Source organism: Platichthys flesus, chromosome 17 (genome assembly GCF_949316205.1).
Source record: "Platichthys flesus chromosome 17, fPlaFle2.1, whole genome shotgun sequence".
NCBI lineage: Eukaryota > Metazoa > Chordata > Actinopteri > Pleuronectiformes > Pleuronectidae > Platichthys > Platichthys flesus.
Genome location: NC_084961.1, coordinates 11,518,186 through 11,536,059, shown reverse-complemented (window position 1 = coordinate 11,536,059; position 17,874 = coordinate 11,518,186). Strand labels below are relative to the sequence as shown.

At 43.3% G+C, this 17,874-nt stretch overlaps 1 protein-coding gene across 2 annotated transcripts in view; it reads right to left on the bottom strand.

Annotated features, from left to right (window-relative positions):
• Nucleotides 1–17,874, bottom strand: part of LOC133973005 (cytoplasmic dynein 1 intermediate chain 1) — a 56,992-nt gene that overhangs the window by 2,775 nt on the left and 36,343 nt on the right. For both annotated transcript variants that reach the window (XM_062410660.1, XM_062410661.1), the window contains exons 12-17: nucleotides 11,823–11,969; nucleotides 9,711–9,824; nucleotides 9,239–9,372; nucleotides 8,648–8,792; nucleotides 3,863–4,003; nucleotides 606–731 (exon numbers count right to left, since the gene is read on the bottom strand). In XM_062410660.1, coding sequence (XP_062266644.1) covers nucleotides 606–731; nucleotides 3,863–4,003; nucleotides 8,648–8,792; nucleotides 9,239–9,372; nucleotides 9,711–9,824; nucleotides 11,823–11,969 — 807 coding nt within the window. The remainder of the gene's footprint in view (nucleotides 1–605; nucleotides 732–3,862; nucleotides 4,004–8,647; nucleotides 8,793–9,238; nucleotides 9,373–9,710; nucleotides 9,825–11,822; nucleotides 11,970–17,874) is intronic.

Genomic DNA, 17,874 nt, shown 5'->3' with positions numbered 1-17,874 from the left:
ATTTCTACTCTTTCAGTTCACGTGGTTCCACAAACGCAGTCGACCACATATACATGAAAACACTTAAGTACAGTTCATGTTATGTAAACTGCAGGAATTTATAAAACCTGATTCAGTCACTGTAACGTACATGATTTCTCTTTTTGCTGCATGTTTCTCATACAACTTTATTTTGGTAAAATCAGGAGAAGGGGAGGAGATAACTGATGTCTAGCGAGAAAATGAAATCCAATTTCAGCGACTTAAGATATTTGAATCTACTGAAGTAAAACTACAATAAATGTGATCTCTGTAGTTCACTCATGCTCGTGCACCCAGAATTTAAAATCCCAAACCCTTGGGAAAACCAGAGTCAAAATAAATATTCATGTTTAATTGTGAGTTCAACACTATTTCAAATGTCTGACTTATTATTCTGTAATGATTAATCTGTACCTTAAAGCAAGGAGCGCTCACCCTGCTCTTTATTGGACACCATATATAGATTCTGCTCAGAGACATAGGTATGTTTCTGCTTTATGGTGAATTTAATAAGTGCTCATGGTTATCATCATCATCATCATCATCATCATCATCATCACCATCATCATCATCTTCTTCTGTACCTCTCCAGTATCGTAGATCCACACTCGTCCCTCTGAGTCGCCCACAGCCACCTCCTTCCCTCCTGAGGCCCAGCGGACCCTGTTGAGGGCCGACGCCCCTTCAATGGTCACGCTAGCTGTTGGTACCTGGTTCAACAAACAACAAACATCTCAAGCAAAACATGCCATGGACAAAACTGCACAATATACATGAGTGTGTTGGAAACTGGGAAGTTAGTAAGAAACTGCAATGTACCTTAATCACTTTTACTCCTGCTTCAGATTGATTTTTAGATGATCAACATGGAGCAAGTGATCGTGAGACATCGTTTTTTTAATATTTTATATGCTTGAATCATCTCAATTTGGTGGGGGCCTTAAATACTGTGGTATTTAACCATCAACATTAAGTATTGAGTAGTTATTACATTTTGTAAGTGTATTCTTTCTTCACTTTCATAAGCTGCACCACACTGTGTAACGTCACTTAAGTAAACAAGTGTTGACACTGTGTGGATCTTTCTGAAGAACCATTATGAAATCGATTAAAGCCATTTCAGCTCACGTCTGCCTCCTGCAGGCAGCCACTGTCCCGGCTGTAGTTTTCTCTTCTTGTTTACAGCTGCTCGTCCAGTATGTTTGATATTTTAGATTTTATTTATGATGTCTGCCGTTTGCCAGGAGTGAATGAGTGAATTTGTGGGTTAGTTTCCAAACAGTTGCATCTAAAAACAACAAACCTCCCCAAAGCAAAATGCACTGAAATAAAAACAACATAAACACTTTCATGTCTCAGTCCCACTGACTTTTTACTTAATGACCTAAATGTTGTTTACTATTCTCCTTTACGTTTGTTGGAAACCAATTCTATTACAGTGTAACTGACAGAACAAATTCACGACCTAAAAAGGGGCAGATGTCAAACAAACATGGCCGTCAAATTCACAACTTCTCCTTCAACGCGCGACTATATTTACTGAGTGGAACATAATAACTGGCTTGGTGTTTGCTGTTGTGGCCGAGCCCCGGTGCTCTGTTCAGTAAACAGCGGCGCTCGTGTTGCACCTTGAAAAAACCTAAAACCATCTGCAGCGTTTCCATAAACTGTTCCTGACATGTGGCAGGCGAGTCTGACACATGTCACCAGTGGAGACAGAGGCCCTGGCATCAGCTCGCCTCACACGCCGAGCTCCTGCGTATTTAAAGCAGCGCTAACCACAGACTGGCTGCCATTAGTCTGCTAGCTTCCACTGCTCCGCTCCAATGGATCCCTACTGTATGTGTATTGGCTGTGCTTGTGTGTGTGTGTGTGTTATCGTGAGTGTGTGTTGGTGGAAATGAGAACCAGGCGCGCCGCACTGCTCCGTTAATGTCATTATGACTGTGTGTTTTTAATATGATGTCAACAATGGAAGTCTGTTGCTATTAGACTGCCTGTGTGTGACTGGATGTGTGTTTATGTTTATGTGTGTGCGTGTGCGTTTGGTACATCCGTTTGTGTGTGTGTGTGTGTGTGTGGGTCTGAGCAAATGTTTCTCATAAAGTGCATTGTTAGCCGAGTTAGGCCGCGGATAATGAACTCTTCCTCTGTCAGTGAAAAGGCTGCTGTTGAGGGAACCATGGGAAAATTGCCATCTGTGGCGCAGAGGCACGACACAGCGCTGGTGATGGGATCAGCGACTGAGCGCGATGGGGTTAAAGCAAGAAGAAAAGAGATTAGAGGAGACAATGGAAGTGATTTCACCCTCAAAATCTACGCTGATCAATTTGTGTACAGTGCGAAGGGGGGGCCAAGGAGCAGAAGAGCCTCTGTGAGAGAGGGAGGAGAACATGTGAAGAGATGTTGTCTCCATGGAAACCGAGAGCGGAGGGGGATGGAGGAGGCTTTTATCTCTACTTTTACCTGAGTGATCAAAGGTCCGGAACCTCCTCCTCCTCGAGAGTTGGAGTAAAGTGTCGTTCACAGACTCACGGCTGAATCTTCACTGTAATGCAACTTTTCCTCTTAAAGGAACAGTTGGACATTTTGAGATGTTCATTATATTTGCTCTTTTGCTGAGAAGCGAGAGACGACTGAGTCCACATTCATCTCCCGCTTAGCTTAGCTTAGCATAAAGACTGGAAATAAGGGGGAAAACTAGCTAGATATGCCTAATATTCTATAATTAACACTGATCGGGTTGTTAAAATAAAGGTTAAATTAAATATGAGACAGAAACTTTTCTGTCTCATATTTACAGAAATATGAGACAGAATATTTCTGTAAATATTCTCCTTTAGATCAGAGACATTTTTGATCTTCTCATCTATCAAGTGTTTTCCCCAAATATGAACATAATGCATTAAATCCACACAATACATAAGGAGACATGATTTCTAGAAGTTAAATCAAAGACTCAAACCTGTCTAATAATTAATCTGTGTTTGCTTGAATAAACCAGCCCTCACAAAAAAGATTTTATTTATTTTGAATAAAATCACCCGTTTCCTTTTGGTTTGTTGGTTTGTATGTTTGACGCAGTCTATGCAAACACTACAGGACAGATTTATACAACACTTAGTGGAGGAATGCAGTATGGATCAGTAGAAAACCCATTCATTTACATTTTTATAATATTGTTAGATAGGGTTGCTACATGGTTCATGTATCTGATCTCAGATAAAGTGGCCTTCTCCGAGTGTTGACGATGATCTGTTATTTACTGCCCATAAAGGCTCTCATCTTAAAATAAATGTGGCCCCACAGCTCTGAGGTTCTCAACCTCTGTCCTGAACTTTCTCCTTTGATTATTTCCATCTCCAGCCTGGGACTGAGGGCTGGGGCTCGTGGTCTCCTGCACATCTGTGCGCTTCACTGATGGGACACAGTGCGGGAGGGACGACGGGCCGGGGGAGGTGGTGGGGGGGGGGGGGGTCCTGAGGTTGCCTGAACGTTGGACAGAGGTTGCAGGAATGTTCGCAGGATTGGCTGGGAGCCGGGATGAGGAGATGTCACAGAGCGTGATTTAAAGCGAGGTCTGTGGGAAACGCCCACAGGGGAATCTTGAGTATCGTGTGTGTGTGTGTGTGTGTGTGTGTGTAGGAAGGGATGTGGAAGGGTCGGCGGCGGGGGGTGGGGCTAATGGGAGGGTGTTTGGTTGTGCGGTTCGGGGCTGAGGCCAATGAACAGGCCCTGAGGACACCAAACACACACACACACATCAACTCACAAAAACAAAACACTCATAATGACCAATATCCAACCACAGGTACACACACACACACACATGTACACCTACCTCAGTGTCATTGTTGAGGTTCCACAGGTCCAAGCGACCCATGCCATCCACGGCGGCGAAGAGGGCGGGGTGCACAGGTGACCACATGACATCATACACGTAGTCTGCGTTGTCCTCAAACGAGTACAGGGGCTTGTTTTGCTGAAACAGAGAAAAAAGAAGTTATAATCTGTGTACGATAACAAGCAGTGGAGAAACAAAATAGAGAGAATTGAGGATTACAGTAGGTGACACACTAGAAAGAAAAGAAAGACAGCGAGAGAGGGAAGGAGAGAGAAGGAAGGAATGGAGCGAGGGAGTGAGCGAGCTTCAGACAGAGTGGCGCTGCCTCAGCCTTGGGGCCTGTCTGGGTGCAGAGCCTAATTAAAAAGCCTCGCACATTCACACAGCGCCATAAAACCGCTGGGAGAGATGAAAGGGAGGGCCCCTCCACAAGGTGTACTGTAACCTCAACACAACAGCTGTCTGAGAGAGGGAGAGAGGGAGAGAGAGAGAGAGGGATGAGAAGAGATGGGAAACGGGAGGAAAAGGAGGGGTGGACAATGGACACGGAGGAAGGGGCTCTGTGTGTGTGTTTGTGTGTGTGTGTGTGCGTGCGTGCGTGTGTGTGCGTGTGTGTGTGCATCAACATCCCTCAGACTTGCTGTTAGGATTCCACAGGCTCACTAACTGCATTCCTGACAGGTAGAGAGGGAGGGGCGGAGGACAGGAGACAGGTTGGCTGGAAAAGCAAATGAAGGAATGTTGTCTCTCTGTCTTTTTTTCCTCCTTCACCTTTGCTCTCTCGCTCCAAAGTTGTTCTGAGGGTCTGAGAGACCTGCAGATAGGTAGTGCTACACACACACACAAAAAGAGCCGAGCCAATTTCAAGCCTCGATTCAACCTGTTTTCCAGCTGACGAGGTGACACCAGAGGTCATTTTTCTCTGCTCTAATGTCTCTGCATTCGATCAGTTGAGTGATCTCTGTTTATTCCCCCCCACACACACACATGCACACACACACACACACACACACACACACACACACACACACACACACACACACACACACACACACACACACACACACACTTCACTCTCCCCTTGTTTTAGTCCCATTCCAATTTGACTTCGCTCCTCTGACTCCACAGTGTTTCACGTCAACTTGTTATCCCTAAAACAACCTTTTATTTTGATAGTCTAACTTCATTCTGTGTGTCATTTCGAGCTAAAGATGTGAAACGCGTCAGTGCTCGGTTTTAAGTCAAAATAATAGATAATGTAGGAGTTCTGATAAGACCAATAACCTCCTCTTCCTTTCCACCGACTGCTCAAACTGTAAACTACTGTTTTACTGTCATCTGTCCATAATCTACCGTCCTTAAATGACGTGATTTAGGTAAATAATCCGCAGCAACATATCTTAAAGTTAATCCCAAAATGAAGCAGTTTAATCCTTGTGGCGCCGCGCGTGAAGAAACTACTTGTAATTATCTTCCCTGTGCTGAGAAGCCGGCGATTTTCTGACTCGTTTGAACTGGAAAACCATCGGTGATGCACAGGAAACTGGTCGTCACCATCAGAGTAGGATGGTGACAGGACAACAGGATGTTTGATTGGTCCGCCACGTCTCACGGTGGGTGAAGGGTTCATACTCAGGATATTGATGCAATTACAAACTATAAATTCTATAAATTACAATCCAGCACTTGGGTGATGCACAGTTACCTCGATACCGTAGTTAGGTACATTCTTCATGTATCTGTACTTAATGCAATTTATTTTTAGGTACCTTACACGTATGTACGCAATTATAGGAACTTTCTACTTTCTATTATTTTTACAAATGTAAAGAATAAGAAGGGTATTGATCCACTGAGCCAATCAGAGCAGACATAACAGACTGTGCTATTCTTATATTAAATTAAACACTAAGCACAGCTAATTATGTACTGCATTAGGAAATAGGCAATACTTGGTAAATACTTTTACTTTTAATACTGTAAGTAAATCTAAAAGCAAACACTTTTACTCAACTAGTAAAGTTTATTTGTACTTTTACTTAATTAAAAGGTTTCGAATCCAGTGCAACAATCTTTTAACACACACGTTTTTGCTCTCTCTAAATTCCAAACGTTACAGAGGGTTGTGAGTGTGAAAGAAAATCTCCCATCACTCGTTTTTCCAGGAGGTTCCAAACCAGCTCTCGTGTGCAGGAGCAGCAGGAGCAGCAGGAGCAGCAGGAGTGGAACCATCTCAGCTGCGTGTGCGTCACAGTCACAGCGCCAGCTTGGTAGCAGATCGAATAACCACACACTGTGAGGACTGAGACGTTCTCCTAGAATTAGAATTTGTGATAAAACGTTTCTGAGGCCGTGACTTACCAACACACCTCTTTCCCAAAAGGCTCTACACACGCTCGACTGAAACGATTATCCACGCTCATAAACAATCACCTGAGCCGACAGGTGACGCAGCCATTCAATTAACTCAAGTGAGGAAAGATTATGCTTCGTCCAATCACTTTGTAGACGGTTCGAGTTCTGCACAATTGCGAGCCCCCCCACTCCCAGCTGTCAGGACGTCTTCACACTCTGGCTGACTCCAAATGTTTTTACTAACCACAGTATTTGCACCGCTGAGTGTAAAAACATCAGCAGACTTCTGTGCGCTACGGCCTTTTTGAACAGCGGGGGCAAACGTTTGTGTGTGAATCCACAGCGAGCATGCCTGTGTGTGTGTTTGTGTGTTACAGCAGTTGGGGATCGCTGTGATTGGTGGGTTGAAGGCAGACCTCGAGGGAATCTTAGGTAAGCAACGGCAGCTTGCTCGAGGTGTACGTGAGGCGTGTGCGGTGTGTCTGTGTTTACACACACACACGCACATTCTGTACATACACGCAGGTATTCCGCCTGGCCACATACAAACATGGGTTACGTGGGATAAGAGACAGACACATTCCTGCGGCGCCCCTCAAAGGAAAGGGAATTCCCAGATCCTGCGTAATAACACGCTCCTCTAATGAAAATCCACAGAAATGTTTTAATATGTGTCACGGGACCCTTCGCACATGACTTATGGAGCAACTGCCTGCAGAGCAAAGGCAGAAAATCCATCTTTGCTGCCTGTCACAGCCAAGTATGAAATATGAAAACTGTACAGTGTCCAGTGGCAGCTTTTCTCTCACCACTGGCCCACTTGGCCACTGGATCAGAGCATCACTGCCACCTTGTTTGTTTCCACGAGTCCGGCAGCCAGAAAGTGAGATGACTCTTTATTTCCCCGCAATTTCATCATTTAATAATCACAAAAAGCCTGAATTTCAACACTGAGGGTTAAAAGGACACCTGAATCTTTCTCTTACATTGTAAGACATTAGCCACATTTTACATATTCAAAGTATTTATATTGTTGTTGTTGATTTCTATCTTTCTTGAATCGTGTGGCTGTCCACAAATTTGGCACTAAATCAAACGCATCCTTCCAGGCACTCGACAAGTAAGTAAATGACAATTCAAACAACAATTCTCCTGATTTCTCTACATCCTTCCTCCTTCTTTCATCAATCTCTAGTTCTCTCATTTATTTACACAATCATGTTTTTAACCCCGTTCATGACTTGAATGGAACAACCCAGTGTCTCACGTGATCCTTATATCCTAATTGTTCTATTCTCTATCACTCACTGACTGGAACAGTCACTGTTCGGTTTGTGTTGCCACTAAAATGCAGCCACATTGAAATTCATTGCGTCTGTTTTTAAAGAATAAATGTGAGTGGACGAGGTCAAACCAAACCAGCGAGAGGAGGAGGACCCACTGTCAGAGTCAAACCACTGAGTGTACCTGCAGGAACCCCAGCTATGCAAGTATGTGAACACAAAAATACACAAAATACTCATTAGTAAACTTATACTTAAATAAGTTGTTAAATCTTGTTTATTTCTGATAAATTCTTTTGAAGTGACAATGACCTGTTTTTCTACCATCTATAAAACTCCAGCACTTTATTAGTGTGTCTTTCTGATGGAAGAGCCTGAAACTAAACTGCCTGACAGGTTTAACTCAGGTTAAATGAACCAGTGATCCCCATGATGTGGTTTGCAGCAAAGAGTTCAGCCTGTCACTGACTCAGTGTCAGAACTGTTTAGTCTGATGCTCTGAGTCAGGCGATTTACAAGATTTCAACACAACAGACCCACAATGTGTTGTAACCTCTTTATTTGGTTGTCTGTTTTTTAGTGAGATTACTCAAAAACTACTGGACGAACATTGAAAGATGAGGTTTGTTTGGATCTGGATCAGAGGGATACCCCAGGAATTTAGTTTCACATTGAGGAATAAGACTTTTTAAGGATAATTCAAGGATCTTTCTGAAAAAAATCTGTCATGTTTAGGAATAATTGTGAGTCTGTGCAACTTGGTGCAGATCAAAATAAAAATCTGGATCTAAAGAAATGAAATGTGCTTTCATAAGAGGACTGTTGGTTCTTTGTGGAGTTATGTACTCTACTGTGCGCCTTCTAGTTTGCTATTGGATCACTTCATTGCCCATACACACACAGACATGCACACATACACACAATATCCATATACCCAGTAATAGAACTCACCAACAAAATTTCGACACACAGAGTCACACACGTAGTTAGAGACTGATTTTTAAAAAGTTGCTCACCTGCTGTACTCAGCTTCATCCCCTTAAGTCCACAATCAACCCCCCACACATCCTCTCTTTCACTCACACACACACACACACACACACACACACACACACACACAAACACACGCACACAAACATAATACCTTGGTGCTCCAGAGTTTGACAGTCCAGTCGAATGACGATGTGATGAAGAGGTGGGAGAAGTCCACCGTGCCCACTGCGCCGTGACAGCTGACGCCCGTCACTGGCCCCTGGTGGCCCTCGAACATCTCACAGATACCTGCCTTACTATGGAGGGACGACACGAGTGTAAAACTCACGACTTAATCATTATCCTTATCACAAGGAAAGGGTTTGTGGGCCACTGGAAAAACACATCTACAGCACATACATTTAGTTTGATTGAGTTAAAATGATTGACTCTTTTAATTAAATACATTGTCCTTAAAACAAGCAAAACATTCTGTCAAGTGAAACCATTTAATCTGAGTACGAATGTTTCAGTGAAAAGCAAAATCCACAGAGTTATATAATTAATTGCTTGAGAAAAACCTCAACGTGCCTCGGCTCCCTTGATGTTTATTTTTATGTTATACTGTAAGTCTAGATCATGAAAATTAACCAATCAAGACTTAAAGCACCAGTAAACACTCACTATACAAATATATGTGTGACTCTGTTTGACTGCACGTGTTCCTGTGTGTGTGTGTGTGTGTGTGTGTGTGCGCACCAACCTGCCGTGTCTGGATGCAGTGTAAACTGTGCCCTCCTCACTCCCCACCACGTAGTTGTTAACGTCTCCCGTGGGGAAGGCCATGCCTGTCACCGCCACCGGTTTGGATTTATTGTACACCAGTTCCATGGTCTCCTACACACACACAGAAACACACACACACACACACACACATCAACAGTTAGAGCAAATACTGTACATGTGGAAGTGCAGATATGATTTATCAGTTTATCAGTTTAGTCTATCAGACTTTTATGATAATTACATGGATAGTTCTTATGTTTGAAGAATCTTTCACCATTGACTTCAATTAATTTGAATTTGGCTGCAACGCTGTTTTACCCCTGGAACTCCTAAAGAGTTGTGTGGACTCAAACACATCCCCCACCCCTCCATCGGCATAGGGGGTGAGTAGATACTGTGTGAGTGGACGGTGGGTTGTGTTGTGTTGTGCTGTGTTTCATTGTGTGTACCTGCGGCTGCGACAACATGTCCAGGCTCCAGGAGCACATCCTGCCGTCCGTGGACACTGTGATCAGGTTGTTGGCATTCTGGGTGCCGACCACGTTTATGCAGTACACCGGGTGCTACACAAACACACGTGAACACACACACAAACAGATACGCACATTGATGATATGAATGGGAACTTGTGGCATCGCTCCTGTAATTTAAACGTCATCTGACTCACATATGATTACAACAATTCTCTCCTGAAACGCTTCCAGCCTCCGATCACATTCCTAATTATCAGTTTGATTAGAGGCATAATCATTTCTCCACACATTTGGGTTCTTGCGAAAATATATATTTCGATGATTCCAGGCTGTCAGGAAAATAAAATAAAATTCATGACGTCATTAGTAAACGGACACCTCACATGCCACTGTGCAGTCGTCCTTTCAAATGACTGCACGTCTGGGACACGCACCGCTGTCCACATCCACAGGAGTGTGTGAAACCATTATGTCATTACTGGGTAGTAATTGATTTGTGTACTGGGCTGAACAAAGAATCCATTCAGCAATCAGGACCATGTTAGCTGTCTGGACTCACTGAGAGAGGAGAGGACGAGCCTGGCAGCCTCATTACTGTCCACAGACACTTTAAAACCTACAGCATGCAGTGTGTGTGTGTGTGTGTGTGTGTGTGTGTGTGTGTGATCTGTAATTACAAACACCTACAGATTATAGGATATTGATAGTTTGTTGGTCAGGATTTTTTCAAGGGTCTTTACTGAGCTGTTCATCTGAAGTATGACTGCTCCCATGGACCTTGTTTGTGTGTGTGTGTGTGTGTGTGTGTGTGTGCGTGTGTCATTGTAATAATATTGAGTCTCAAAGCTGCAGAGTTCATTCATGAAAAATATTTTATGATGAAAACGTGTTGCTGACTCTTATACCTCCTTATATTAAAAGCCCCTAAATTACATTTTCTTTATCAGTTTCTTTTAGTGAGCAAAGCTGGGATCCAATATAAAAACTATATGTAGTTGTGTTTTTTTTTTTTGGCAAAGTTATGGTTATTTCAAAACAGACACCTTTACATGAGTTTACATGAGCTTACACACAACACACACTTGTTACCAATCTTTTTTAATATGAATCTCTTAATACCTACCACCTACCAACAATACCGTGGGACATCTTTTCCCCGAGTCATGAATATCTAATCACATTGTTCAAATCAAATCTGTAACCAAGGTGTCAGGAGCTTTACCTCTCCTTAGTCGTGTTGCTACAAAATCACTTTGAATGCAAATGATTAGAGAACACCAGGGAGTTCTTTTTCATAAAGGTCAGAGCTTAACATATCAAATCAGCTGCAACTTGAGCTGCAACTCACAATTAATTTTAATAGTTGTAAATGAATTAATTAGCCAATAAAATGCCAGAAAATATTTTCCACTACCAGAAATACAATTTTCACATGTTCATGTTTTAACACTGTTTGTTTTGCCTGAGAAACACTCCAAGATGTGGAGGTCATACTGGTTAATCAGGGACAAGCAGCTCATCTTCCAGTTGGGAGCTCAAAGAGGAAAAAGTTTTACATATCTGCTTGACAAACAAGAGTTGAATAGATATTCAAACTTTTCTGAAGATTCACTTTTACTTGTTTCAGAAGAAAAAGCAACATGCAGGCTGTAGACATAGGTTTAATAATAAATAACTTTTACACACTGGTCTATTAATGTGTAGTATTGGTCAACAATACCAATATTTTATATCTAAATGTAATATCTGTTATATCATCATGCTTTAAGTTGTTACATTGTAGTTTTGCTTTATTTTTGAAGAAATTGTACTTCCTTGATTCTTGTTGTTCTGGCTTTGTACCTTGGGATTGGAGGTTGTGTTTTGCCCCCGTACTTCTTTTAGTGTGTTTGTTTGGATCACGCGAAAACGAATCAAATGTTTTTTCCCGAAACTGCGGATCCGCACGAATGGGCGATCCCAGGATCTATTTTTTTCACTTTCTTTTGTATTCCAAGTTTATTCGTGACATTTTCACCAATATTCACCAACTGTCGAGCCAGTTAGTCATGGCTCTTGATGTAGAGTCATACAGGGATCCAGCCTTACTGTATGTGCAGCAGCAGACAGGGGAGTCCTCTGCACAGGCGTCCGGCGGTGACTGCGGTTGTCCCACAGCACAATCTGCCCCGAGTACGTCCCCCCCACCACCAGGTTGGGATGAAACCTGGCGAAGCCCACAGACACCACTGGAGACTGAGGAAGAGAGAGGAAGAGAGAGGGGGAGAGGATGAGCGGTCCGCTGAATATTGCTGTGGTGTGAGGTTGTTTTATTGGAAAGTTTGAGGGAAGTAAACTTTTTATCAGGAACTGACAGAAGGAGGAAGATGGTGAGCAGAGGAATAGATTGCTCAGATTAGACGTCAAGATAAAAACAGGAGACTGCGAGAAAAGCGCAAAGAACTACAGCACATGAAGCGAGGACGATAATGCTAGACGGAGCGTGAGCGCGAACGGGTGATCAAGGCGTCGTGATGGGTGGCAGACATGGGGGGGAGATAGACGGAGAGAAGGAGATGATGAGGTTGCCTACGGAGAGGGTCCGCCGAGGAGAGGGGAGAGGGCTGATGCCGGGGCGGAGACCAGACAAAGGGGGGAATTGTAGTCTTCTTTCCCGCAGCCGTTTCACATTATAGCATCAAACCCCCGGCAGCCACTGGAGCGCTCACTGTAGCCTCCATCATGACAAGCGCACCCTTGAACTCCCTCCCTCCCCAGTGGCCGTGTTTATTGAGTTTTGGTTCCTCTCCGCTGCTTGTCCCATACGGGCTCCTGTGTGCATCGGCTCGCCTCTCGTGACCCAGAGCCGCCGGAGCATCAGTGCCGAGGAGTTATGAGAAAAGGTTTCAGCTACGTGCAGCGACAGGAGGGCGAGCGGAGTTGTGCATTGACAAATTGACCCCTCCCTCCATGCATCCATCTGGTAAAGCAGCATATTAAGTTCATTTACAGGCTCGACGCGGCCAAGAGAGCAGTCGACAAGAAGCTCCGAGACACAAATCACAATTAGAAACAGTGAAACTAGAACGACATGCAGGGAGGATTTCGCAAAAAGAACGTTTGCCTAATGCGCTCGTAGATTTTGTTGACAGGTTTAATGTTCCTGAAAACGATAAGTCACACATTGTGTTGTTGTGACAACAGCTCTGAGACTGTGTCTGGAGACAATCTTAACTGTCTGGAGACAACCTTGTCATTTATTAACTGAATGAATCAGTGCATTAACAAGGCGATGACGACCTGAGATTTATTTCAAATGTTGTAAAGCTTAATGATGCTAACAGTTGTAATAGGCTGTTAAATAGATAGTCACGCTACAGTGAACATGAATTTCAGAATTAAATTAGAACTGGGAACACATTCATATATGATTAATATCTAGGAACAGATTCAACATGTGAACATACAGAACCTGAAGGTGAGGAACAAGGTTTGGGCCCAGGAACCTTCTAGTTGGACCGATCATGTAAAACAACTAGAAAAAGTATCATGTGTTCATCTGATGTGATAAATAGAAACTAGTCAGACTGTTGACAGTGTACAGAGAAACAGAAGATGGAGTCTCCTCTCTACACTAGCAGCCCCAAAATATTGGCCGTTGTCCCCAGGGGCTCATTCTTCTTGATATGATTCCTGATGGGCTCCGAGATGGATCTTTGATAAACTTAATGAATAATGGTGACCATATGTAGATCAACATCTCAGATTTTAGCATTAACCTAGCTCTAACTTCATATTTCTACTTAATCCTCATCAACATTCAGGACTTTCAGTTCAGTAAGGATCACTACTTTATTTTGAGAATGTGAAATGTCACAGTAACAGCGGAATACTTTATTTCAGCTTTTATTTCTTTCATCATATTCACAGTGGGTCTGAAGTTTCTATACAATTTGTTGCCAGCTGTGACAGTGACGATGGTGTTGTTTTCAACGAGTTGGTGTGTGTGTGTTTGTGCGTGTGTGTGTGTGTGTGTGTGTGTGTGTGTGTGTCATCAAGGTAAAAGTGATGGTTAGCATGAACTGCCACTGAGGTGTTTTTGCCAGGTGTTTATACGTCTGTCTGTGGACAGATGTTGTCAAAGTGAATGAAGGCCAAGTTTTTAAGATGAGTGTAGCCTGACACATGAGTAATAAAGTAGTAACAACTACTGAGTACTCCTAGCATGCACCAGTCCTTCCTGCAGCAAAGCACGTCGTCAACACAAACTTCTCCCATGGATGAAACAGAATTTTAGAGTTCCACAATTCAATTGTTTTTTCTGAGGTCCGGGCAGATTTCTATTGATTTACCTGCATTGTCAAGCAAAGAGGCCGAGGGAAGACGGTTGAAAGGTTCAACTCTAATAGACTGAAATGATACAAATGATTTACTTGTGACAGGAACAGAGTAATTTCTTATTTCAGAAATTATTCACTTAAAGGTCAAACCAACTGTTGTGTTGAATTTAATGTCATTATCAACATCCCTTGATAATGTTTTCAGTCCAGAGTCACATCATGTCAAAGTTGTTCAGATATATATTACAAACTTCTAAAAGTAAATCAACAAATAATTATTTCGAAAAAAAATGACTGTTCACTCAACATTTGTCATGGCTCTCAGTGGTTAGATATGAAGATCTGATGGAGACTGAGAGAATCTAAAAATCTACCACAGTAAAACATTTGTCTTATTTTTCATTTCTCCCTGCCTCCCTCTCTCTCTCTCCCTCCATCCCCACCACCACACCATGTGGGAAGCAGCCAACTCCAAACCCCAGTTCATTTTGAAAGGAGACTGGAAAACAAACCAGAGGGAAAGAAAACACTGCACTCTCTCTCTCTCTCCGTCTTTTTTTCTTTTTTGTGTTTCTCCTGAGGAGTCACGGCTTCCAGACGAACAGAGTCGCTTCAAATGTCAAGACTCAAAATAAACTGAACTCTGGGGGTAAAAATAAAGTCGCTCGTCAGCCACAGGGGAGGCACTCTCCGAAATGTTTATTTACACTGTCAGATAAAAAGGGATCAAGCCTTTTGGGCTTAATAGCATGTGTTAGTGCACAAGATCTGATTGACTCACCAGGAATTTCTACAATTGTTGGATCTATAGTCGCCCCCTCTGGGGTATTCTATATAGAATATGTATATTAAAGTCACCTTTAGTGTATTAAAATAATCTATGAAGCTCAGACAACTGTAACTGTGTAAAAGGACATAAATATAAACTATCCTGACCTATTGATTTAGGAACTAGTCCAAGAAGTACTGAAAGACAATAAAACTTCACCCACTCAAATCCATGTGGTCGACTCTGCAGTGAACCTGATGACTTTGAAAATCTCTGAATTTTGGGACGATCTTTGCCCTCTGTGGTCGTCTGACAGGCTCCTGTCTGAGGTCAGTTCCCCCAGACTCCATCAGTGGGCTAATAAAACCCAAGTCCTGCCCTCCCTGTCATCCAAGTTCACAGAAACCCACATGAACAGAAGTACTAACTAGGTACAGCTCACCACTGAAACCATTCATCAGTCGTCAGAAAGCAGTGACACTAAACCTGGAGGACACTGGACTCAAGAAAGCAGAGAAGGACTAAGAAATGAAACATCCTGTCACACACACACTTACACACTTATGACAAGCAATGTGTGTTTCTTTGTTTGGTTAAGTTAATTCTGTGAATCAGATTTGTCCGAACAGACAAAATAGATGTAGCCAGGAGCCGGCACATGGAAAGTTATTTCGAAAGAGCCAGTAAAGGCGGATCTGTTTGCCTGAAGTGACAGTAACCATGAAACCATTTCTTTTTTGAGTTTTAAATATCACAGACTGTTATCTTTAACCTCACAACAGAAACCTGTATCTATACGATCTTATCATGGCTCTACTTTTACCATTAACACCATCAAAGATTTATAGGCAACATACAAATCCACAAGCATATAAACACAAAAGCAAACAACATCCCGACTGTTCTCACCCTAAACATCTCACATGAGAAATAAGCTGGATCAAGAGACCCCTCTATTTGCTCCATATGTTAGTTTAACCCCTGATCTTATCACTGTGCATCTTTAAATCCCGACTAAACTCCGAGTCCCGTTTTTTAAGAAACCACAGCTGACGGCATCATTCCCTCATGTACTGTCAGGCTTAGTGAGAGAGCTACTGAAAATTAGACCAACTTTGTCCCGACCGTGCAGTCGGAGGCGCCTGCCAGCCACGACTTGGACTCAGAATAAAAGCCATTCTCTCTAAACGCCTCTAAACACATGTCAAATCTGCACATATGCTTTGGAGTAAGACCTCTTAAAATCCACTGTATGTCATTAGGCGCTGAAATGAGATCAATTTGTCCCGCACCATGAGGAAGTTTATGATTTAAGCTCTGGGGGAACAGTTTGACGGGTTCTCAGTTTAGATGTCATGTAGGGAATTATTGACTGAATTTAGAGCTGAATTATAGGATGCCGGGTTTATGCTCATGTCGTTCGCTCAACTTTTTATTCATTCATGTATGAGGCACTGCCATCATTGCCCCAAATAAAGGCAATGTCAGACAGCAAACATAATTATAAACTATTGTATTTGCAAGGGATATCAATCAGAATTGAGTGGATACACTACCAGATATTTTACAATGAAAATTAGCAGGTTTATGCAGTTTTTTTCACTCCTGGGTAAACCCTCCAAATAAAGATGATTGACTCCTTTCCCATATTCAGTAGAGGAGTTCGCCTTTGTTTTTTTTCCCGGTGCGCCATGTTGGACCTCATGAACGTGCCAGAACCTAAGAAGTTCTTCATCTCGCTTTGTCTGGGTTGCATTTTGAACGATTCAAAGGACATACACAAAATGCAACATGGTGTAGAAAAAGTACACCGTCCAGAGTGCCAAAATAAAGAAGAAATAAGAGTGTAGAATGAATGAATGAAGTAATGATGGATTGACAGAAAGACAGAAGGACAGAAGGACAGAAGGATGGATGGATGGATGGACCAATGGGCGGAAGGATTGACGGGTGTTGGCTGTAGAGCAGCAGACACAGATGTGGCACAGACCTTCTTATGTAACTCTGTGTATATGAGCGTCTTACAATAGTCTACTTCCCATGATGTGGAACTTTTCCCTTAAATCAGATGCAGCCACATACGCACCTCCCTCTCCCCTGCAGCTCCTCTTCATTTCACATTCACAAGCCTGGACATACCAGTCATACACGCACCCCATCTGTCTAAATAACACCTCAACAACTCTCCTGTCGGCGCGGCTCCCGCTATGATTGCATCTCCATATCGGGGCTGACACACCACTGAGCCCGACTTTTCATTTTCAAAACGCAGAGTGGTTCTGTGCACGGTTCTCATCTCACATGCAGCGCGGGTCAGACACCTGCCAAGTCATCTCCTGCCAGCCCAGACGAAGAGGATGTGGAGGTGATGGGAGGGGGGGATGACGTCTACCGGATGAAAAAGCGGCGGCGACAGTCACTTTGGTGTATGGGCCCCAGGATGAATTGTTAAAGTTTTGCAGGGGAGACACTTTCGCAGTCAGAACAGTGGGTTTCATTTCTTTCCTCGGGCAAGGTCTGCTGTGTTTGTGTGTGTGTGTTTGGTGTGTGTGTGTGTGTGTGTGTGTGTGTGTGGGAGAAACTCACCCACACAAAGTATCATCTACCATATCTCACACAGGCTCACAAGGCTAAGTGCTTCTGGCAGCCCTTATTATATTAATGGGAAGTGTTCTGTAGAGGATAATACACACATGGTAGGCAGCGATGAAAGATGGCACCCAGCGAGGGATTAGGGAGATTTGAAGGAATGACAGAGTCGAAGAGAGAGGGGAACACTCCCTCCTTTGTTGCCTCCTCCTCTCTGTCTCTCGTTCTTTTTCCTCGGGCAACAAACTGTTGCTCCAGTCGACTCGGGAAGGTAGAGACGGAGGAGGAGTGCTGTGGTGAGAAGAAAAGGGGGGAGGCGAGAGGGGTGGGGGGGCTGATAGGGCACAACTGACAGTATATCGTAGATCCATGCTCCATCCCGTCTTCCCCCCACTTCGCTCACCGCACACATGTGTTTTCCACTCTCGCCTTATCAGGACCAGATGGATCCCACTGTCTTTCT